The following is a 25,638-nucleotide window of genomic DNA, read 5'->3' as shown; positions in this document are numbered from 1 at the left end:
GAGATAGCCATTTAACTCTTTAAAAAATGGAAAATAAAAGACTGGCTTTTAAAACTCTGACATAACCACAAGCTTACATAACTTTGGTGAATCTTAAGCTAGGGAAAGAAGTAAATGTAGCAATGGAAAGATTTGGGTTTCCAGAGAATTGAGCAGGATTGTCAAGTCTAAAATCTGATGTAGTGCCTTTTGCCCTCCCGCCGGTTGTTTAAGACATTTCTGTATAAAACAGATTTATACCATCCATTTTCACTAATTTCCTGTTTCTCTGTCCATTCACCAAACAAGCATTTGGAGGTATGAGCCATCTATGGGGAGTGTTAAGAATTGACCTAGGAAGTGAGGACCCCTCTGGGAGCAATTTGATTGGTTAATACTTGTTCTGAGCCCCCTGTGTGAGTCCTTATGACTGTTCACATTCAGGAATGAATTACTTGACCTTAACTTTCTCCACAGGGGTGCACACCTTAACTTTCCACACAAATTTTCAAATGAAATTTTAAAAACACTTCATTTATTTAGAGGTCAACTATTTACAAACTCTTGGAACACAGACAAAAGTATCTCTACAGGCAAAGTGATGTCATAAAATACCATGAGTTTTCCCTATCAGAGAGCTGCTAACCATCTAAAGCAATTGCCCTATGCTTTATTAACAGCTCTTTTTTATTTCTTTTTTTTTTTTTTTCTTTTTTTGGTTTTTGAAGACAGGGTTTCTCTGCGTAGCTTTGTGCCTTTCCTGGAACTCACTCTGTAGCCCAGGCTGGCCTGGAACTCACAGAGATCTGCCTACCTCTGCCTCCTAAGTGCTGGGATTAAACGTGTGCGCCACCACCGCCCAGCTATTAACAGTTCTTATCACTATCCCAGTACTGTTTGAGCTAATAGGACATTGAGAGAAACCTATCATAAATTAGAAAGAGGCATTAAAAGATACAATGCACTGAAAGAAGTGTGAAAGATACCGATTAAAAAGCTACATATGCAGAAAAAATGATCCTTATGCCTCTGGTCCATAAGGACATCACATACAAGTGTGAAAAAATGTTAATGAGTTCAGAAATGGAAGAAAATAATTTTATTAAATTTTTATCAGTTAATAAGCAGAGAAAATATTTTTTAAAGTAAATTTGTAAAAAATTCCTTAGACTAAAAATATGTCAAAAAGATTAGCATTTGGTTAAGCTGTCGTGATCTAGTCATCACCTACCATGATGGTTTGGCGATGGCCTCAGTCATTCATTGAAGTGCTTATTAACTCAAACTTGTAAATCTTCATTGAAGGAACACAAAAGATCAAAAGGAGGAGTGAGAGAGAAGAAGGAGAAGGAAGAGAAGTAAGGAAAAGAAGAGCACCAGAAACATGTGGTCCTCCACAATAGATAAACTTAGATTGTATACCACGGGAACTTAGAACAAAGTTGTAAGGCTTGACTACCGGCTGAATTCCCTGTGGTAGCCAGGAGAATATGGAAGCTAAACTGCAGGAAAAACATTACTCTCTTCCCTCCGAATTTGGTTTGGAAAGTCAGGAAGGGAGATAAGCAGGAAAATATATATTATTGTTAGAGTTTCTTGCTGAAGTTGACAGATTCTTTGATGGCTAAAGGGTAACTATTAAGACTTGTGCATAGACAGACAGACAGTTCCTGGAACTCACTTGGTAGCCCAGGCTGGCCTCGAACTCACAGAGATCCGCCTGCCTCCCGTGTGCTGGGATTAAAGGCATGTGCCACCACCGCCCAGCTTGCATCTTTTTTTTTTTTTAAATACATGATCTTCTATTCTCCTACACAGTTTAAATAACCACAAAGAAAACAAAGGGTAAAGAAACACAAAATTTGCTCTCTACATTGGCTTGGAAACCTCTGTTTCTAAAGTTTTTCTTTTGTTTGATTTTGTTTTCAAAGGCCACAGTACCCGCCCCCCTTCCCCCCCCCCTACTGCTGGGATTACAGGCCTGCATTATTATCCCCTATGAGTAGTTAGTTTCCTGTAAGGCTTAATAATTACTCAAATTCTTAAAGTGAGGAGAAGACTTTGAAGCATAAAAGCTGGCTTAGTTTGCTTATTTTAGGAGAAGCACACAGTTTTGGGTTCACTTTTAAAGCTTTAAATGGAAGTACTTGTATCAAACTAAGACTCAAGGCAGGGCAACTTAGAGCACAAAACCCAAGAGGCATCTCCAAGAATATGTCTTGTCTGTTTTGTTTTTTAATTAAAATAACCCAGTTACATGGAGAGTATCTTGGAATTTCAGCTGGAATGGCATCCACTGGCATGTAGATTCTATATTTCTAATCTGACTTAACAACAAATATATAAGAACCATTCTCTGAATTCAATTTACTACAAAATTTCATAACTAAAGATTTTTGGGAAAAAATAGATCAGAAAAAAAAAACATTGTCCATCTGTAATTCACTACAAATGGAAGGAAGTTAGTTAATGAAAGCTGATACTGAGTCATGTTAGCTATAAAACATGAAGTATGGAATAAACTGCCATTCATGCTTTCTGACAAATCAAGGATTATTGCTGTGCTCTGACAAAGATGGGAGATCATCACCACACCACAGTGAGTATAACTGGAGGTACTGGAAGGAGGAAGAACCTCCAACACTGGGATGATAAACCAAATAAGCTTGTGAGGCTGATGTGAGCCCCAGCCTCAGTCTGACATGTAGAACCACATCGGATGCTGTATCCATTGGCGACAGAATGAAATTAGATTACAATTAATCTTATTGCGAGTCAGCAAAGATGCCTCCTAGCTTGTCCCATACATTGAAACACCTCCAATTAACTTTATTTTAAAAACCATACCCTGCTCTCTTGATTTAGTCTAGAAGGATTATTTAACTTAGTATTTTCAACTTTTCTATTAGATCTAGCTTTTCCATCACTACTAATATGCTATTTATATAGTTTAAGGAAAGATGAGAGCATAAAAGAGTTAGCCAAACTAAAAATATATCATGTTTGCTAAGGGTCCATTATAGAAATGAATGGGTCCAATTTTAAATGTGTTCATAAATGTAAGAGACTTAAGCAGTCAATTGTGAAGGCTAAGGCTAAAAATGGTGACAATGATGGGCAGTTTGCCTCAAATGTCATGTAAATAGGTAATGGAATTAAATTTTAAAATAGTATTTTCTTTTTCAAGGCAAATACTCCTCAGTGTTATGCTGAGGGAGGCAGGAATGTGAGTGGTCATTTCCATGCTTAGAATTGGGACTTTCTTATTGAAACAAAAAATGCACTAAAATGTAGATCTTTTACATGTCCTGTACAACTTTTGAAAATGGTGACACTTTGGGCAGCGGGGACTGATTTTTTTCTTCTCACAAGAACTTCTAGAACCATAACCCCTTGTTATCTTAACTGCTACATAATTGGGGAGATGCTTACTATTGGGACAGCTAGTGGCTTTGGCATGTATGTATAAATATGCAGGCCCATGTGGAATTTCTCCTTTAAGACTGGCCCCACTCCCTCTCTTCCTGGGACATTCCACAATGCCACCAACAATGCAGTGATCATAAAGAATGGATCATTTCTGCTTATGTGAAAATAGATCTGAAGTCCACAAGGCAAGAGAAGAACTAACACAATCTTCAAAGACCACAAAGAGAAATTATAATCAAATCTGAATTCTATTTTTGAGATCTGTCCGTGCTCTTCCAGATATCAGCTCTGAATGCTCAGGGGCTCAAAGTCAATGGGCCACAGCCCTGCCCAGCTCACTCATGTGCAACTTGCTACAAGCTGCCAGATAATACAAGCAAGCCAGGTCCTTGTATTATCTGAAGCAACTATGAGTAACCCACTTAGTGATCACCCATGCTCAAACCAAAGTAACCACTGCACTCTCAGGAGTGTTCTATATATACTAAGTCTTTGGCTTTAAGCCTACATAAATGAATATGCAAAATGCCTTCAGGAGGCAGCAGGGCATTACAGTCAGTGGGCATGGATCCCTTTATGAACTCAGAATTGGCTGCAGAGTCTAGCTATATGACTGACCTTAGCCATGTTATTGAGTTTCTTTGCAGTTTAGTTTACTCATTTATAAATTGAGACTGTGAGTGCCTCTCTTAGAGTGTCATCTTTTGACAGCTTGATGTAAGGCATGTTTGTAAGGAATCTACAGCGTGGCCATGCTCACTAATCATTAGCTAGTTTTATTAAGCATCCTTTACGGTACCTGTATTATGATTTGTTTTACAAGACATATCTTCACATTCATAATTCTACATCACAACAAAGTATGTATGTATATTCCCCAGATTATCACTAAAGATTATGCTGTAGTTTAGTTTAAGGGAAAACATGCCTTGGTTCCTGAAGCAAGACTCTGCACTGTGACCAGTTCACAATATTTTGCAGCATATTAAACACTTTTCTCTAGTCTTTAAGTTTTGCTTCAAACCAACCTTAAAAATTGTGCATCCTTTTATAGGAAAAATACTTTGTTGACATCAGAATATAGGAAAAGTATAATCCTGAGTTCTATTCAAATAACACACCTGGTTTTCCCACACAATGACAGTCAAATCACCCTTACTATTAAATGTCATTTGCCTAATATACTTCAGGTTTCCTTCTTGGAGGTTAAAGTCTGTTTCTTCTCATTTGCCACATTAGGGAATTAACTGGGGATTTATAGGCAGCCATCATATACCACACTGTCACTGCTACTCAGTCATGCATCTTAATTTCTCCACATATTGCCACTTAAATCCTACCCTATAATCACCTCATCATCTTTGTCACATTTTAAAAGTTGCTTTCCACTTAATCAACTCCATTTTCAGAACTGGAGCATGAAAAACTGTGCACAATTCTCTTAGTGTGGCATTACTGAGGCTCAATAAAAAGGACATGTTTTCTCTTCAAGCAATTTCTTTAGATTCTAGGAGAGTTTTTGCTTCTAGTGCAAGAGCATCACCGTGTGAGCTGTTTCTGCTCTGCACTCCAGCACTGCCCTACTTCACTTTTAAAGCCTTTCCTTGTTAAATGTGGCACTCAATGGTGGGAGCTGAGCCCATCCCTTATCACCATGCTCTCTAAGATACATAGACACCCTAGATGAGCTACTCATTGACCAGTCTGTATGACAGCCTCATGGAAGAAAACATCCCCTTTGAACAGTCCTCAGAATCCTTGGTCCCTTGAGCTACAAAGTAAAAGAAAACTTAAGCAACCAGTTTGATGTGCTTTTTCCTCTTTTTGTTAGTACACACTAGCCAATTGCTCTAATAAATTCCATTACATTTTGTCTCATGTGGCTCCAAAGGACTCATGTTCCCAGTGGCATGACCTACAAATCACTTTTTCTCAGGCTCTTCAGAAGAGCTCAAAGGTCTCCATTGTCAACTAAAGTTAAGTAAATGACACTCATTACCCTGTCTAGAAATTTCCAGCATGTCAAAGGATGGTGGTTCTGAGAGAAGAACAAGGACAAGAAAATCCACCGACCTTTGTTTAACACAGGTCTCCCAGAGATGTTTGACAGTATGGTTACCTGTTGGTGAGGCAAATATTGCTGACTGTTGGAAGGAACTCTGGGCTCCTTCAGGGAACATTTTGGAAATGCTGGGCTGTGTCATGGTCCTCCTCTAATGTCCTCTCCAGGTGTTCTTCTGCTCTGTGGTGTGATCTTTGAAGGATCATTTTATCTGCATTATCTGTTCAGAATAACTTTGTGTAGGGCTTCATGACACACAGTCTCCACTAACTTTATTCACAAAATATCTACTCAAGACCTTCTAGTTGGAAAGTGGATAAAGGTCCAGTTTGGTCTTAGCTACCTGTGGTGAATCTTGGGCTCTCCTTGGCCACATGGCAGGTCATCTGACTCATTACTGTCACATTCCCCTTTGTACTGGACTGCTTGTCAGCTAGCACTTGGCACCTCGAAAATTCTAGGTAAGCATTTGTTAAACAAAGAAATTATGTGCTTTACCATAGTTCTTATTTTAATGTTTAATGACTAAAAAAAAAAAATGTAGCTAGCTTCACTTTTAAGACTCTTTGCTACAGTAGATAACGAGAGTTATGAATATTCAATAATGTGCTTCTGTTTACTCCTTCTATGTTCTGAGTCCTTGGCATATATTTTTACTTAACTATTATGAGTGTTAACAAGGTATTTGACCTTCTTGTTACAAATAAGGAGGATGTCACTGAGATAAAGTAGACTAATATTTTCAACTGTATATTATAAAGCTAAATTTTGATTTCAAGTCTTTCTGAGCTCTTATACTCTCTAGTTTGCTTTGCCTTAATTTTAAACCAAACATGTATAGCATATGCAGTCTACCCTGTCTTAACTGCCTATCATACATGTATAACACACACAGTCTACCCTGTCTTAACTGCATACTATACATGTATAAAACATACAGTCTACACTGTCTTAAATATACACCATATGTGTATTACACATGCATATATAAAAGTAGAAGCAAGCCAGTAACTTTCTGAAATATTTGAATTTTTAATTTCAATCATACTTTAGAAAAATTTATGTATATGACACAACATTTAATGAGTACCTCAGGTGCACGGTCCTGTGGCACTGAGTGCACTCATGTTGTTGTACAACAGTCACTGTATCCATCTCTGGTTACCTTTCATCCTCCCAAACTCAGTCTCCACTCACTAACCACTGACTCCTCCCACTCCTCCACACTCTCTGACAGGCATCATTCCACTTTCTCATTCAGTAATTGTCACTGATTTATCATTTCTTTATCCTATTTCTGGTTATGCTATCAAACAAAGGCTTGGAGGGGGAAATAATCATCTTTAGCTTTCTTATACGGATAAAGCATTGTTTACACTGCAATTACCATTGTGCAAAGGAAATCAAGGCCTGATTGTGAAAGGAAACCAGCCCCATGTGAGGAGCTGGAACTTTGCCCACACAGCCCCAGGACTAGAAGAGGTCACTGAAAAGACAAAAATTATGGGGTAAGTGTGGGTAGTAGTGTTAACATGGTAGGTCTTTTGATGACTGGAATCCACATATAGATCACAAACATTTTTTTGTTTTCCTCCCTTACAGACTGCATTTCTGTTAATGTGTGAAAACGAGGCAACTGGAGAGAATGTAATCCACATGTTTTGGTGCATTTACACTTCCGTGCTCTTGAGAATATCAAAGTCGCCTAACAGTACATTTTCTGGTGCCTTAAAAGAGGGAAAAAAAAAGAAAGAAAGAAAAGAAAAAGGCAAGACAATTATAGACTTTGTAATACACAAACAATCCTCAAAGGAGGTGTGCTCAGTATAAGCTTCAATTCTTGACATCTAAACAGTATTTAAATAATTTTCTAAGCTGATTCTAAATAAAATAAAATAAATGTTTAATATACATTTAGCTACCTTTAAATGGAGGCTAAACTCCAAAAGCCCAAAACTGGATAGTAGGCTCAACTCTATCCAGGTAGGTTTCAGAGATGGGATGTGGTGGGATTACTTCATTGGCATCTGCTCACTGCAGCAACTCAGTAAGTCTTACTTTCTCCATCTACAAAATGGACATGAAAATAAAACAGAGTGTAGAAAAAAGTGCTGAAACAGACACCATACAAAGAAGAGTACCTAGAAAATGTTCACATGTACATCTTGTTCACGTGTACATCTCCAGATCTGAATACTCCACAGCAGTGATGCCATTAACACCCATGCTGGATTACCTTGCCCAGCCTGAATATAGGAGGAGGCATTTGATCTTACAGTAGCTTGATATGCCATGCTTTGCTGAGGCCCCTGGAAGGCCTGCCCCTTTCTAAGTGAATAAGGACAAGGAGTAAATTGAGAGGGAGGATGGAGAAGAGGTGGGGGAGGGAATAGAAGCAAAAGAGGGAGGGGAGACTACAGTCAGGATGTTAAATTTAAAAAAAAATGCTAATTTAAAAAGGAATGAAGCAGACCAAGTGAACCGGAAGTGAGGCAAAGTTAAAAGCTCTCAGAGCCCCTCCCCCACTGTCTCCCTTCCTACAGCAATGCTCCACCTCTTTCAGGATCCACAACTTCAAGAGACAGTGCCACCAACTGGGGCCCTGTGTGTTCAAAGACCTGACCATATGGGGCACACATCTCATTCAAACACCATAATATATAAAAATGCATTACAGGTAGGCTAAATTAAAAAGATAAGAAAGACTTTTTTTAATGAAGTTTGATGAAATATAGTGAACTGTATTTCTTTTTTATATTGAAAGAACAAAACACACTGATGATATCAAAGCAACAGAAGGTGAAATGCCACACAATAACTGAAAGCTCCAGCAATCAAGGGAATACATATTCAGCCTTGTGAAGTTTCTCTGAGGTGACCCTTCTCTGATTGTCTATAGATGCAGCATGAGGGAGTATTTCCTCACATTTCTAAACTGTTTGTATTAACTGACATTATTTCTTAATTGTTAGTTTACTTAAAATTAGGATTTTGCTTACCTGTCCATAAAGATCACAGCTTTTAAGAAATACTTCGGGGTTTATCTTAGGATAACTTTTAAAAAGGGTAAAGTAAGTAGGCTTCCCACTATGCAAGTAACACAGCCCTCTGTCACTTATGTAACGTCCAGGTGAAGGAAAAACTGGGGGAGCTTTCTTAGGCCTCTCTGTCCTCCCCCTCCATGTGATGTCTTAATCATACTCAAAACCTGAGCCCAGAAACACACTGACTGCTAATTCCATAGCCAGATAAAGTCATGACAATGTGTAGACATGATTTCATTAAGGCAGATATGTAACAAACACACAGAAGACAGCAATAGCTCAAGCTAAGGAGACAAGCAAGGAGGCCCACAGACCCAGCTCAATGCCAAAACCTCCTTAAGGCTTGGGGTGATGTGGTAAGTGGGATATTGCATATGACTCATTGGTTTTGTTCTTAAGGTTTTAATTTAACCCTTTACTCCTACTTATACCTCTACCAACATCTTTTCAATATAAACATGATGCTCTCTGTATATTCAAAATTCAACTATGATCTTTTATTTTAATCTCTATTCATTTCTAGTTTTTGAAATAGAGTTTAGCTTTTTCTAAATGGTCTAAAACTTGCTATGTAGCCCAGGCTGACCTTAAACTCACAATCCTACCTCACCCTGCTGATAGGTGGGATAACAGATGTTTACCCCCCATCCAGCTTATACAATACTTTCAAGTGAAAAGCAGTCTTTTCCCAATAACATTTTCTTTGGCTAAGTCTTCCATATTTCTTAACATGCTAAAGATTTATGCGAGAGGAAACAATTTTGCTTTGGAATTCGGGCCAATAGTCATCTCTTTGTGCACCAGTGTCCCTTCTTGGTAAGGCTGCAGTAAGTACAGCCACTCTTCATTTAATGGCCACTAAAACGGCACTCTCCCCATCCAAGAAATAAACACAGTGATGGAATCGAACAGCTTGCCCGCTGGGGAACTAACCTAGATGCCAAGATGTAGCATGAATCTTAAAGAGTCTAATTAATAAAATCAAACCTGGGGCCAGTTATTGGGGTGAAATGCTGGATGGTCAGAGAGACAGAATAAGCCACAATTACCTCACCTCGCTGGATCCTCAGCTGGTCCTGTTCCCTCAGACTGGAAGCCTCTGAGTCCTCATCCAGAATAAATCTCAGCTGAACTGCTGCTAGAAGCCTGAAAGCTTAACCAGCCAAATGCTTAACCAGCCAAATGCTTCTAATTTCTGGTCTCCACGCCTTATATATCTTTCTGCTTTCTACCACCACTCCCTGGGATTAAAGGCATGTGTCACCATGCCTGGCCATTTCCAATGTGGCCTTGAACTCACAGAGATCCAGAGGGATTTCTACCTCTGGAGTGCTAGGATTAAAAGTGTTTAATCATTTTCTAGCCTTGTATCTAGTGGCTGTCTGTTCTCTGACCCCAGATAAATTTATTAGGGTACACAATATTTTGGGGAACACAATACCACCACACTAAGGTAATGTAACTTCTTAATTATCTAACTAAACTCCTCAACATGCAAGTAGGAACTGGAAGATAATCTTAAAGTTTTCTCTTTGATTATTATGTATTTTATTATTTCTCCAATAAACTTGAATGGTAAATTTCATTTAATTTATGACAAAGACCCACTAGAAAGTACATATGTCTTATCCAGAGAGAGACTTATGTGGGTAGTAAATGAAAATTAGATCTAGCTAATATGCCAAGAATGGAAGAGTCAATACCAAAATGTGTCTAATGCACCTGCTAAGGCAAGAACAAATACTTTCAGTCCTATGGCTTCCAGCATTCCTGTGTCCTTATTTCAGTTTTGTTTTGACTTCTGTGTTGAGTTCAACCTTTAGGCTTTTGATCAGGTTATCTCTGGCATACATAGAGTTGAAGAAATAACCCCAAAGAATCTGGAAGTCCAAATGTCCACCCAAGAAAGTTACATTATTATCTTTTCCTTTGCCTTTGAAAATGTCATATGAAAGACCTTTCTCTTGGAAAGAAGCTGCTTACCTCACCATTCATTCTAGTATCAAATTCACAGCGAATTCCTTGTGTAGACCAACATACTGAACTTCATGGAGGAGTAATAATTGAAACCCTGGTTCCTCCTAGTTTTTCTTTTGCCAGGTACGATTGGGGATTTTTCAATTGCTGTCATCTAGTCTATAAATTTAACTATACTTTGATTTCAGAAACATCTATTTTCATATCTAAAGAGAAGAAAAAAAGATGACAGGAACAGGGCAAGGAGAAGGAGTCCACAGCACCAAAGATCTCTATCAATGGAAGAGAATAAGTGGTCACTGCATTGACTGCTCATGTCTCAATCTGCAAACGATCTAAATAAGCGGAACTTTGAGAAGGCTTACAAAGCCTGCTTATTTAAAAATTCACATGGAATAAACTTGCCACAGAACATCTTTAAAAGTTTTGTTTTACGTAGTAGCTTTTAATTGGTTGGTTAAGATGGTGCTGATGTGACAGTCATTTCCCTCCTAAGTTTATGAACACAAAACCTTCTGTGTCAAAGCCGGGTTTAGAACATCGCTCATGTAAAGTCCAGTGAGTAATTTAAATTTTAAAAATTAAATGTAAGTATTTTCAGTAATTCTGATCAAGCTACACTTAATTCAAAGTGGTGCCTCTTCCTCCTTCATCCAGTACCCTCTGGTTAAAATTAACAAGTACTAAGTGTGAATATTAAAATACTGTGGAGGAAAATGTAGGGAAAGTTTTATTTAAAATACACTGGAGCTCTTTTTGGAAGAAAAGGAGATCAGAGACAAGCACGCAGGGTAATTTAATTTAGAATCCTTTCACGTGCTTAGAGGACTGCGTCCCCTCAAAGCATTGACACAGTCACCACTCAACACTTCCCAGAAGTTTCTGGAGTCAAATGACCACAGTGTATTTTCATGAGTGAAAATTTGAACGGTTATAGTGAGAAACTTTAGAACCACACATCAAAGTCTATTGCAGTGACAGACTTTGAAGTGCAGAGCACAGAATCAAAGCCATTTGGCGCCTTCACAGAATGTGGAGGGACAGCAGGATCCATCCTGGCTAATTGGCCAATGACCAGTGGCATTGCAAGAAGACACCATGAGTGGTTCAATGAGAATTGACAGACTTTGTGATAACTTATGCATGCTGTCCGTTACAGCAACAGCCAGGTGGTGTTTAGGTAGACTTATCTCATTGTAGAACTTCTGCTGGGACTTGACCATGTCTTTCTTTTCTATATTTAAGAAGTATACATTTTTTATCAGTTTCACAGCTTAAAACTCAGGACATTGTAAGTTTAACAGAAGTCTTTGGTGGAAACAGAGATCACTCCTAAAATCAATCCATGAGATCATCTGTTCTGCTGCTGGGGTTGAGGATTCTTTCCAAGCTCCAGTTCCCACCCAGCATTTCTAGACTTCAGACAGAAGAGGCTGAGAGATACTGCCATAGATGGCTTTGGAATCTCTGACTTGGTTTTAACCTCATTAGTTCCATTTAAGACCTCATTCATCTGGCATTTGGACCACTCTTCAGAATAACCATGAGTCTTTTCTTCCTATTTCCTCAATTTTAGCATATTCTCCATATTCTCCTATCCTCCTGTGTGCCGCTGTACAGTGTTTAAATATCTATTTACATCATACCATGCAAAGAAACTTTTTTCAGCCTGTATTCTACATAGGGTCTCTCTGGTCCAGGCACTGAGAGCATCTGAGGCAGCCTCTGGTTTTCCATAGAAACACTCATCCTTCTTGTCCATGTTTATTGTCCCTGCCTATCTTTCCCACAAACAATATGCTCTGTGAGGGGCTGATCCCTCCTATCACCCTTGAATGATGTACAGAATGCAGATTTTAGTCAATCTGTGTGTAAAAGGTAAGAATTTAACATTGGTTAAGCAGTACCTGGAGTTGTAGTCTGTTGGTTCCTATGTAGGAGTTCTTAGCTAAGGGAATGCCATGTGCAGATTTGATGTCTAAAAATAAGGCACTAGAAATGCTGCCGAAGAACCACTACTCATAGACCAGATGTGGTGACCCACACTGAAATCTCAGCACCTTTGAAGGAGAAGCAGGACAAATGCTGCAGATAAGGCCAGCTTTGTCTTAATAGTGAGTTGCAGGCCAGACTGGGCTACATAGTGAGTTCCAGATCAGCTACAACTACATAGTGAGACTCTGTCTCTAAAATCTAAACATATTCTTTTTTAATATGAAAGCTACACATAATAAGAAACTAAATATGCAACATATGAAAATTTAACACATATCATAGTTCATTAATAACAAAGGAAATATAGGTGGGACTTTTTAATATTTAATAAGAATTTTACTATAAATATGAATATGCTTAGATACAAAACTATAGAACTACATTTAGAAAATTAAAATCATGTCTCTATTAGATAACCAAAACTTCATGAACCGGATTTGGATAATTCTCATATTGATAAAACCATAGAAAGAAATATCATCAGTAAGATAGATGTACCAAAACGATCCATGAACTGTATAGAAATGAAGAAGAAATCATCTACAGGGAAGTAAAAAAGAAAGAAAGTACTGCAGGAGAGCTGAGAACATTTTCAATTGACTTTTTGCTCCCAATTATTTGCTCATCCTTAAGCTCACACCCTCCACCACATAACTAAAGTCTTCTCAAAGACACATGTGTTCCCTGCCCCATGGAAACAGCTTAAAATGGCTTTAGTTAATGGCAAATAGTCAGGTTTGCTGGTTCTTTGTCAATACCTTAAGTGGCACTATAGTTTCTGTTTGCCTTCTTACTCTTCAGTCATTTGTCATGGGGACATGAAAGACACACAGAGCAGAACTGAGGCCAACATACAGTGAGAAATCAAGCCAGCCATATGTGTAATCAGAAATAAAGCTACCTCTCTGAGTCCAGCCTGTGGCAGTATCTCCCAGCTGATCACACACACACGTGCAATAAAGAATCACAGAATGAGACTAAGATTTTATGTTTCTTTGTTATGTGTCATCATTGTGACCATAGCTACCCAATACACTCACAGACTAAACTGAGCAATGGGGAAACTCTTTCTTTTTAGATATTTAAAAAAAAAAAAAAAAAAAACAAACAAACAAAATCCAAAATCACTTTCTTGAGATTGATTCTTTTTTCTTTTTCCACAAAAAAATCAGCAAATTCACGCCTGATTAGTGGAGAAGATGTCCTCTCCAATGAGTTTTTTCCTATATTCTCTACTGGGTTCCTTCCATTTTTCTTCACAGTCAGTCTAACAGCTCTATTGACTTTAAAATGGAAAAAAAAAATCCCTCTAATTTATGAAGATTCCAATGACTCTGTGACCTCATCTGTAAAATATGGAGTCAACTTAGATCATTAGTTTAGAATTTTGTTTGGGGGTCTGTTGTGAAACTGTCCTCTGGTCATGATGGGACTGTTTTCTTTAGAACTACCAGCAACTGTGAATATTCCCCTGACACCCACTTAAAACTGGGCCAACTGGTTTTTAGTTATGGAGAGTGGAGGACTCAAGAGTCACCCCAAGGATTTATAATCATTGCTAGGGGAAAGGAGCTCATGTAGTGCCCTCTTTCCCAAGTATGTATGTAGTTAACAGTTGCTGGAGGGGACAGGTGTTTTTCTTCAGTGGTGTAACTGCCTGTAAGTAGTCAGGCTTCTGTAAGTAATCCATTACCATGTTCCTGTAAGTAACCCCATTTGGCTCACTAATTCACAAAAATATACTTAAACAGGTCGTTTCTTTGTTTCTGTCATCAGCACCTTTTCTGGACAAGAAGATATTTCTTCATATCTCCTCAGAAAAAGTTCACGTAACAGCACCCTTGGTTCGGAGGAGGCACTGAGAATCCTAGCATGTGGAGGGGGCAACGCAGGAAAGCTAACTGACTGGACTCTTCACCCAGCAACCAGTAACATTTTCCTTTGATCTGTTTATAATGTAGAGACTTCTTGTGAAAAATCAGTTTCACTGTTTAAAAAAAAATTAGAAACTGAACAAAATATTTTTAAGATCTTCTCAGACTATAAGTACTACGTAATTGCCATTTTTGTCCTGACCACATTTCAGAGACTATTATATAAGCCCTTGAAATAATGTCTTGACTTGACACTCTAAGTCATAAATTGTGTCACTTTGCTCTCTTACTAATGATTGATTGGTGGGGGCTCAAGCCTTTGCCTGTGCCCTCAGTGTCCTTTTTAGCCCCATGGTCCTTCCTGATCTTTAAAGCACACTCAGCTCTTTCCTGTGTCAGGTTCACATCTGCTCTTCTAGTCTTCAAAAGCCAAACTCTCATTTTTCTTCAATCTTAGTTTATAAAACAGCCTACCAAATAAGTGTTCCCCAACCCTCCAAACTACCAGAGACCCATAGGACCTTGTCAGTCTCTATGAAAGCACATTTTGTTTTCTTTTATTTGCAGTTCCAGAAGCACCCACTCAAAATGCATATTATTTGACACACTGATAAGTGTGAAGTTTGTGTGTGGGGTCCAAGTTGTCTCATTTATTTTTGTATTAATAGAATCCAAAGCAATACCTGGCATACACCATATGCTCATTACACGGATGGATGAATAAATGAATGACCTCCTTAGACTTCATCAACATTTTCTTCACCATATTTCTAAATATTATGTAATATTTACAGACAGTATGCATGTGTGACTCCCTCAACTATCTTCCTAATCTACACAGAACCTTCCTTATATGCTTACACATTCTCTCAATTTGTTCCTATGTATCATTTTTCCTTCTGTTACAAGCTTTTACTTGTCAGTGGTCATTATCTGAGCAGCTTCAGGAAATTAGTTTTTTTCTTGAAACTTAGAGATAGAGGATTTTCTGGGAGTGACATGATACTCCTGGCCACTGCAAAGATGGCTCCCTCTGGAAATGAAAATGGTGGCATTTTTGCTTAAGCAGCAGACTTTGGTGATTCTATCTGATATGAGTAAACATTTAAAAATCTAAATTTATTAATGAAAACATTTAAAATTTTGACTTAGAAAGTCAAGATCTATACATTAGATTATAGTCTTCAGAGATGACCACTCCAACATTCCTGTTTTTCTTCTCTATCTTCACATTAACTACACAACATTTCTTGACTATACCATATATACTATTTTTATCTATTGATAATTGCATAATGTAATTTTATATGCACATAACTGCATGAAGTGGAATGAGTAAACATGAACATTTTGTCACTGAAATGTTTCAACACTCGCTAGAGAAAAGACATATAGCTTATAGGCTCAGCATATATTCTTATGAGTAGGGAAAGTCATAGCATTCCCCTTTTATACAAAATAATGCATTTGAATTGCTTTTCAGTAAGTTCTTTAGAGAATTTTCAGGTTCTTACCATAGGGAGCAAAAGTACAATTGATGAATGAAGGTGTTAAGAAAAATAACAAAAAATTTCAAACCTGGTACTGAAATCTTCCCCACAGTGGGATGATTCATCTCCATAATGAGGCCATTGTGCAATACCTGAAAATAGAAAACCAGACAAATAGCTCATAGAAACTCTCTTTAATCTCAAGGTATGTGGACAGTCAACCACTTAGTCAACGTTGAAGAAGATATTACAAAACAGAGATTTTTTTTAACTTCAATTTGAAAATAAATATTTGAAGTAATTGTCATATACTCCAATTGAAGCCAAAAATGGCCAAGAGACTCAAACTGGAAAAATGCATTTGTACAAAATCTCCCCATATTTAAAAACATTAATTTATTTTAAATATAGTTAACCATCTCCCTACTTTCATCTAAGTCTTCTACTCTAATGTCAAAGCTCACCTTATTTTTTGCATTAAATACTGGCAGAACCTGACCAAACACAATTGCAGCAGGGAAGAGGGGTAGGGAAGCTAGGATCTGGACCAGAGGAGCCAATGGAGGATATACATACACTCCTGTCAATCTATTCAATGAAATTTAAGAGATCATTCCAATGTGAAAGGTGAGTCAGTGTGTCCAAGGGGAAAGTCCCAGCTGGAGGTGAAGGATATAAGAATGAAAGACAGGCATATAAGCAGGGCCAATTTAGAGAGCCAAGAGGGGGGCCTAGGTTAGGGACTTGAGCAGAAAGGTTAGCCCAGTGATATTTTCAAGGGCTATAAGACTTTACAAGTTTTCAAGAATAAGACTCTGATGAGGGAACATAGAAAGAGCCAAAAAACCTCATGCTAGAGATCTGAGTAGGTTCTTCTGTGCTATGACTGAGATCAGCTTTTCAGTGTTCCCTTAAGAACAAAAGTAAATATAGCTTAGGATAAGACCTAAGGTCAGTTACTACTCATTATCTCACCAGGCACATATACCTGCATGCTTTGTTATTAACTAGGGAACCTGGATAAGGAGGCTAAAATGTTGTTGTTGTTGTTGTTCAAGAATCTAAAATCTGTTTGATATACTCAAATTGCTTTCCCTATTAATAGAGGATGCCATGATGGCTTGGGGCCAGACTCTGTAACATGAAAACTGAATTACTATTGATGAAAATTTTTTGCTACAGAAGCAAAATCCTACAAAGTTTTATTTTAAACAACTTGGGGATGCCTGAGTATACTATCTCAAGCAAGCCAACATGGATTGCTAGATCTTCGGCAAGTTAAATGTAAACTGTTTCTTCTTCGCTGTCCCCAGAGGTTAGACCTCTCTTTCCATCCTGTACATGACAGAAGCATTCCAGTGGCACAGTCCACTTAAGGACTTCGAGTTCATACCAGAACAACAACAATAATGGCTCTTCAGCCCTTCGAGGTTCAGATTGAGTGAACCACATTGTTACCAACAATGCATTTACAGGGTAAAGGTGCACAGAATAGAGGAGATAAAAACATATTCTTCCTTGGGAAAAAAAAAAAAAAAAAAAAAAAACCTCAGGAAAATGAGATAAGGGGTATCTATTTCCAATAAGCTTTTTGGTCATATGATGATAGATGTCATCAACAAGAAAACTTCATGGGGAACCTGTTAAGATTGGCTGTGTTTAAGTATTCTGGAATCCACTCGGGTCATGCGAGGGATGGCCACTGTTTAGGAAAGCAACTCTTTAGCAAGCAAGCATTCAAATCCCCCACACTCAGGGCAGCAGCACGCCATATGGAGAGCCTTGACAGCGATGGCTTGCTTTTCTTTTGGCATCATCAGGTTTGTACACAAGCGCTGGCCAGAGAAAACCCTTGCCAGTGTTAGAGCTGTGCTATAATTTAATTCTGGTGTGGCTCATTCTCAGCATCCACCCAGCACAGCCTCCTTCTCTGTGGGGGTGGGGGCTAAATGCCAGCCGGAGGTGCTAAATCTCAGTTCTGCTGAGGACAGGCACAAAAATACCAAGCTAAATTTCACTTGAAACAATTATCCGCACACTGAATCATTCTTCTCTTCTCGTATCTCTGTTGCCCTCCTGACTACCTCTTTGTAATAGCACTGCAGTGCTACTCACAAAAGACAAAAGTGAGTGTTCTTAGCTAAATATAACTGAACTGATAGCGTTGAAATTAATTAACGCTGAATTTGAATCATGTAGCAAATGTTAAGTGTCAAACGTGAAAGGGTAGTTGGTAAAGGTCAAGGGACATATGTCAAAGTTTTGTGAAGCAAAAGCTAGTGGCGGTTGATTGAAATTTCTTGCAGAAGCAGCGTTAGGGGTCACACTTCCTTCACCTCTAACTTGATTGCTGTCTGCATGTGATATCTCCTGCTTGAGACTTTTACCTGATCAATACTTAGCTTTAAGCAAAAACACAAATTTGTTTGATGTTTGGCACAGGGAGCTAACTGCCATTTCTCATTGTCATTTTCTATGATGTTTGTACAATGAACCAAATGGGCTGGACTGAGCTCCCATCTGTATATAGGGCTGACTCTATTCCCTCGCTTGGTAGACACTCCCCTTTTAGTGTATGGTGTGGAGTTGAGAAGATTCAATAGGCTTTTCTCATGGCTCAGGTCTCATCACCCCAGAGGTAGTACTGTCCCTGGAAAAGTGCCCAGTGACCTGGAATCTTGGGTCATTCTCCAGCCTTGTTTGTGGACCTTTGCCCAGTATCATTTTCAAATGATATATATTTGATATAATTGATTTGATTTAATATCATATATTTCAGAAGCCAGAAGACTGTATCCTGACATAAATCTCACCTACTCACTTCTGTGTGTTGTCTCATCAAAGCTTCACTAAAAACTGAGGCATGCCCCCTGCATTCTCTTATCAAATATTTCTTTGCAAAGGGTTAGTAGTTGCCTCCCTTGCTTTTCTCATCTAGCCAAGACTTCAGTGTCTAGAATTTTAATACAAACATTTAAATAAAAATGTTCTTTTCTATGGCTACTAAAAATGGACCGAGAATCTTCAGGGACTTTAATAGAGATTTTTAAAATGTATGTGTATATTGTGGTACAGGTGCACACGAGTGCTGGTGCCCATACAGGCCAGAGGAAATAGAATCAGATTTCTTGGGGCTGGAATAGCAAGCAGGAATAAGCAACCTGATGGGGGTGTTGGGAACCAGCTTGAGTCCTGTGAAAGAACTGTGCACCTTTAACCTGTCTTCTTGCCAGCCCCAGATCAGGGACTTTAAACCAAAACTTTTCTTCACGTGGATTTCGTGACTTTAACTTCAATCTGACCATTCAGGTCCATCTTATTGCATATGAAATTATTTCAAAATAAAGACAAAATCTTCCCTGGAACTCTTATCTGAGTTTTGTCCATTGGCAGTGTGTTTTGATTCGACTGTTTTCTCCCATATTTTACTTACTTTATTCTTCCTAGACCTTTCATTGTTTGGTAGCTCCTCTAAATTTCATTTCTTCTTGATGTTTCAAAAGTCTATTCTTGCCAAGAATAGAATTTTAGATAGTGCACTAACCTCTTTAGCAAAGTATCAGGCCTACTTAAAATAAGGACTCTCTTTCTTTCTCAAGGGTTTTATAGAGTGACAGCCTAATGATAGTCAAATGATAATGTATTAATGATGGGGTGATAAATGTATACCTTAGAGTGATGTGAGAAATACATGTTTAAAGAAAAGTAAGTCTTTTTATGGAAGAAGAAGAAAAAGTCTGTAATGCAGCACTAGCAAAACAAACAAAAATCATAACAATTAAAAACTGATACCCTTGTTATTATGGCCACAGGCCTGTAATCCAAGTTGCTTGGGTTACTGAGGCAGGAGAATTCCAAATTTAAATCCTGTCTGTGCTATAGCCTGAGTTCAAGATCAGCCTGGACAAGTTAGCAAAACCCTGTCTAAAAACTGAAAAGGGAAAGAGGGGGCTTGGAATACAGTTAAGCGATAATGTGCTACATGCAAGACTCTAGGTTAAATCTACACACACACACACACACACACACACACACACACACACACACACACACACACACACTGATACCCTCTATCCAGTGCAAAACTTTTATGGAAAGCAAGAAAACCAGCTTCAGGCTACATTTTCTTTACATGTATCAAAACTGAGGTAATACCAGCAATGATATTAGTGAGGATGCCCAGAAGAAGATGAATCTATCCAATTTACTGTGAATCCTCATTTGACAAATTCATTTAATTCAACCAACTTCACACAACTCTTATGTTAGGCACAAAGAAGGGGCAGGCAGTAATGATGAACTAATTTGCACCAAAATTGTCTATAATTATAAGAGAAGGGATAGAGAAAAAGAGACTTAAGCCAATCTAGAACCAAACAGATGCTCCACAAGGAAGGAGCAACATCCAACGAGAACCAAATATTTAATTCTTTTTTAGAACAAAGTGACTCAGGCCAAAGAGGTCAGTGAAGGCCATTCATTCAACAAAGGTAACACTGAAGTTAAATATTAAAGCTAATAACAACTAATAATAAGTGCAATATTATCACCTGTAGCAAAACTCATTAAAGCTCACTCATTACATTAAGAAGCAAACATATTTCATTAAATCTTCTGATAAGACCAGACCAGAAGTAGTATCTTCTGTCCAATGATAAGATAAGGAAGGCTTAAAGAAGTTGAGCACTGGCCCAAGATTTTACAAGTGACAGGTGGCTAACCTTGGACTGTAGTTAAGTATGTCTAACCCTAGTCACATAGGAGGCTCCTGGTAGTCGGACAGTTAGTCAAAGAAAAAAAAATGGAGAAGCATAATTTGATTTGTCATTAAAATAACTATCCAATGTGGTCAATTCTGTAAAATGAGTCAGTTGAGAGAAGCAATGAAGCTAAAGAGATTTCATGGCACCAGGAGGCACACATAATTAATAAATTAAATGACTCCCTCAGAGGAAGCCAGGAATACTCTGGCACAACATCTTGAAAGCTGTGTATAGGGAAGGAATTGCACCCAGACTAGCTCAGAATGTGAGGGGCACAGATCCAGCCAGTGATCTGGGGTGGAGCACTGCAGAATTCTCAGGCTCAAAATCCTCACTAGTATAAAAGAATAGTAATTTCTCTGTGGCATCTGTAGGGATCACATGAGGTGATAGTCATGGCCCTATTACCAGGCGAGTTCATAGAAAATGGCAACTATTTCTACCACAGTCAGCACACAGGGTTCAACTTCTGGCTCCAATAAAAATACATTGTGTGGATTTGGGCACATACATTTGTCTGTGCAACATACATATTAAATGCATCATCAGGAATGGGTATTATTTGATAATGAGTACAAGTACTAATGTAGTTTTTGCTTTGTTTTTGAGACAGAGTATCATTATGTAACTCCGGCTGTTATGGAACTCACTTTGTAGACCAGGCTGGCCTCAAACTAACAAAGATCCACCTGTCTGCCTCCAAAGTGCTGGTTTAAAGACATGTGCCACTATACCAGAATAAAAATACTAATGTGCCAGACATAAAGTGCTAAGGCCATAGAAAAGCACCTTCCAGAAGCTTACAATCTTGCACGGGGAATTCCAGTTAAATGTACCGACTGGTCTACTCCTAGTATGTGAAAATATCTGTTTGGTCATCTGTTATATATTTCATAGATATTCAACAAATTTTTTTTAATTAAATCGGATTAACTGGATAAATATCAGGAGGGTTTTTTGGTTTGTTTGCTTGTTTTATTTTCTTTTATTATTTGGTAGGGTTGTTGTTTAACTATTTCCTCAAACTTTAATTTTTCTAGACACAAAGATCTACAATATGTGGACTTTTAGGGTCCCCATATTTCCAGGGTTGCTTTGCAATGACTTCTGGCTGACCTCAAGGGCTATAGTGCAAACATGGGAAGACATTCCAGGGACCATGCTGAGAAGCCCTTGAAGGGATATGGTCTAGCTGACTGGAAAACATAAGAGTGACCTACAAATCAACAACAAGGGACACCCCATTTGTAATGTAAAATATGCCCACCAAACCCAAAGATCACAATCGGCAATCTCTTTTATTAGGTAAAATCAGAAAAACAATTAGAAAATATGCAATAGTATCTCAGTAAACAAAAGCAGTAAATTACTCTCATTTATTATTCAACTCAAACACTTATTATATGAAATGTTTATGACCAGAAGTTCTTCAAATTTAAGTATGTTTCTGATGCTGGAATAGTTGCATATACATAATAAGATATCTTAGAAAGGGTACCCACTCAAGTGGATCATATAACTCATGCTTCATATATACTTAATATTCTAGTCTGAAGCTAATTTTATGGCATGTTTTCCTAGTGGGCCTATATTATGATCCAACCCATAATATCAGATGGAATTTTCCATTTGTGGTACCAAAGCACTCAGAAATTTCATTTTTGGAGCATTCTGAATTTCAACATACAGTATCAACTTTAGCAATTTAATAATTCTTAGTGTAACAGGAGAATAATTTTGAAATAGCATTTGAGAAGTTCTATAAGCAAAGGCAAAACTTACGATAGATACAGTCAACAAATTAGTTCAACTGTTTATAAAAACTTCCCACAAAAATACAGAAATAACGTGAATTCATGAAACAAATAGCAAGGTAAGCCCTCATCTTTACCTAGATCACGGAGATCAGATTTGAAAGCTGGCATTTGGAGCTTTCTTACTCCTTTGACTCAACTTCTCTTTCTTTATTTCTTTTTTGTTCTTTCTTTTCTTTTTTCAGTTTCCCTACTACTTTTAAATTTTTATTAGTTCACCGAGTTTCACAAAGAAGGCTTTGATCACATCCAACCTCCCCTTTGGCTCAATATCTATAACTAAACTTTATCTTCAAGTTAATGTACATAAGCCTCTAACATTTCAATTCCAAAAACTCATAATTCTTAGGCTGGAGAGATGGCTCATCGGTTAGGAGTGCATGCTTCTACAGTAGACACTGGTTCAATTCCCAGACTCTACACAGCAGTTCACAACTGTCTGCAATTCTAGTTCCAGAAACACTGATGCCTCTGGCCTCCACAAACACAAGACACACATGTGGTACACGCTCTTACGTGTAGGTAGAACAGAACATTCACATATATAAATTGTTAAAGACCATACTTTAAGTCGTGCAAAGAGGCATTATAGTATATACACATAGTTCAAGAGCTACTAATAATGAGCACACATGACTCAATACCAGCACAGAAATGTAATATTTTCAACAGGCTTAATGACCCAAGTATGCTCAAATAATGATCAAATCCCAAATTATCACTGGACTGAATTTTGTTACTCATTTTTCTTATTTTTATACTTATACCACATATGTGCATACTGACAACAATTAAGTATTTAATTAACTTACAGCATTTATCTCGGTAAAATCACGCATATGTATTCTCTGACTTGCTTTATCTCTGGACATTACTTCCATGATGCAACTACTTCAAAGCATAAGGCTATAGGCTAATCATGGTCATCAATGTAAAGTATGGTATTGTATGGTAAAGGATATAAATATACCATGCCTTTGTAGTTTTTATTGGTTTATATTATATATAATGAGTTTCATTCTTATACATAGTTATTATATTCAATGGATTTTTACCAGAGTCATTTTGTTACAATTTGTTTTTTTCCTCCCAATTCTGCTGATCTTTTTTCTTTTCCCAACTATGCCCTCTTCTCTTTTCATGCCTGTTTTATCATTTTTTCTTTTTTGATATCCCAGTAAGTTTCTTTAGGGTTGCTTATATACAGATCTGCCCAAGATTTGGCCTGTCAGCATCCAGTAATGAAGGAGTAGTGAAGCTCATGGACACCTAGTCAACTAAGCATGTATATGAAGTTAATTGTTGAAAAGAGATGTGTTTTCTTCAGTGGTGTACTCAATGATAAGATTTCCATGCTACTCTAAGTACACTGTAATTTAATAAGCTACTCTTTTTTTGTTTGTTCTGCAATTATTTTACTGTGACTAAAAACGCAACTATTACCCTACTTTTTTATGAAACTATTTCTCTAGAATATACACCTAAAGCTTGAATTGTTAACAGATAAGATTTATGTTTATTCAATTTACTAGGTAATAACTGTTTTCTAAGTAGTTTGTAAATGGATTGTTTTCAATTGTTTTATATTCCTTGGCAAAACCAGGTATTTGAGTGTTTAGATTTGACCAGCTTAACTTGCATTTCCTAAAACAATGAACTTACTTTCTCAGTTTAATAATCATTTAAGTCTTCTTTATAACTAAATACTAATCAAATTCATTTATGCACTTTCTCAGTACCTTAGTTGATTTTTAGTATTAAATTTTCAAAGTTCACATATTCTGGATATGAGTCCTTTATTGTTACATGAAAATATGGCTTTATTACTCATTCATTTTATGACGGATGTGGGTAAACAAAATTCTTTATTCCAACAGTCTTGATTTACTGACCTTTGTTGTATGTTCTATAGTTTTTGTTATACATTTTAAAATTCTTCCCTGTGTTTAAATGACAAAGATATTCTCCTAAATTTCCTTAGAAATTGATCAACTCAGGAATAGCTGACAGAAAAGTTAGTGATGAAAGGAAGTAGCTTTCACTTGATAAACAATATATTTACTTGAGGATCGCAGTTGTTTGTCCTATGATTCCAGCATGAAAAGCCTGAGGCAGAGACAGAGAAAGTCCTGCCTTTTACGAATAATAATAAGACCCTAAACAAACAAGAAAACACAAACCAAATTACAGAAAAGGAAAAAGAGTAAAAAAAAATGAACAAATGAAAGAGATAGAAAAGATCATGAACAAAAGTACTAAAGCTAATTATCATTACACAGAAGTTAAATACTGAGATTTAACCATAGCAAAACACAGTCTGTAGGCTGGAATCTAAAAAGTTCTGATGGAATAAATCAAAGAGGACTTCAACACATAGAGAAAAACACAATACTAATGGCAAGGATACTCAACATAGCATAGATATCAGGTATCACAAAATACAGAGGTTTGGTGTGGTTTTGTGAAGACTCACATTTTTGTAGTTAAAATTTGTTCTTGTTTAGAAATTTACATGAAAAATTCTAGACTCAAACCAGGTTTAACAGTTTTGAAAATAATAATAAAATAAGACTCAACATATCTGATATTAAGATATCCTATTTATTATACATAAATGTTCTACACTAGGGAGCTAAGAGAAAATGGTATTAGCAAAAGATCAAACATGGAAATGAATGGAACAGAGTAGGCATAACTAAATAACTCTTGCCAAAGGAACAAAGAAACCATAGAAAAAACAGGTTTTTCAATAGTGGAACTGAACTATTAGCAAAACAAACAAACAAGCAAAACAAAAACAAGTAAATAAAATGGAAACAAAATATCTCAACCTAAAACTTTTTCTCCCTTAAAAATGCATTCATATCACATTCACCCCAACTCTTTCTAGATCGACTCCCACCTCCTACCCCTACAAATTTTTTGTCCCATTATCATTACTTTATAACTCATCAACTCCTATTAGTTCTGTCCATATACTCCAGGGTGTGAGGCCATCCACCAGATTATGATCAACCTCCCAGGAGTCACACCCTTAAAGAAAACTGGCCACGTCTTCTCCAGAAGACATCAATTTCCCATAGCACCTCAGTTTAGAAGTAGGGCTCATAAATCCCTTTCCATAGTAGAAAATTAGCGGGCTTAACATTGTGCAAGTCTTGTGTAGATCTTGTGTGACATTATTTCTGGAAGACATAAATAAATGTCCACT

At 37.4% G+C, this 25,638-nt stretch overlaps 1 protein-coding gene across 4 annotated transcripts in view; it reads right to left on the bottom strand.

Moving 5' to 3' along the window:
* Window positions 1-25,638, bottom strand: part of Sugct (succinyl-CoA:glutarate-CoA transferase) — a 737,591-nt gene that overhangs the window by 93,148 nt on the left and 618,805 nt on the right. For all 4 annotated transcript variants that reach the window (XM_037205923.1, XM_037205925.1, XM_028860083.2 and 1 more), the window contains one exon: window positions 15,939-16,002. In XM_037205923.1, coding sequence (XP_037061818.1) covers window positions 15,939-16,002 — 64 coding nt within the window. The remainder of the gene's footprint in view (window positions 1-15,938; window positions 16,003-25,638) is intronic.

Source organism: Peromyscus leucopus, chromosome 5 (genome assembly GCF_004664715.2).
Source record: "Peromyscus leucopus breed LL Stock chromosome 5, UCI_PerLeu_2.1, whole genome shotgun sequence".
In the NCBI taxonomy this organism is placed as follows: Eukaryota; Metazoa; Chordata; class Mammalia; order Rodentia; family Cricetidae; genus Peromyscus; species Peromyscus leucopus.
This window is presented reverse-complemented; position numbering and strand designations above follow the sequence as displayed.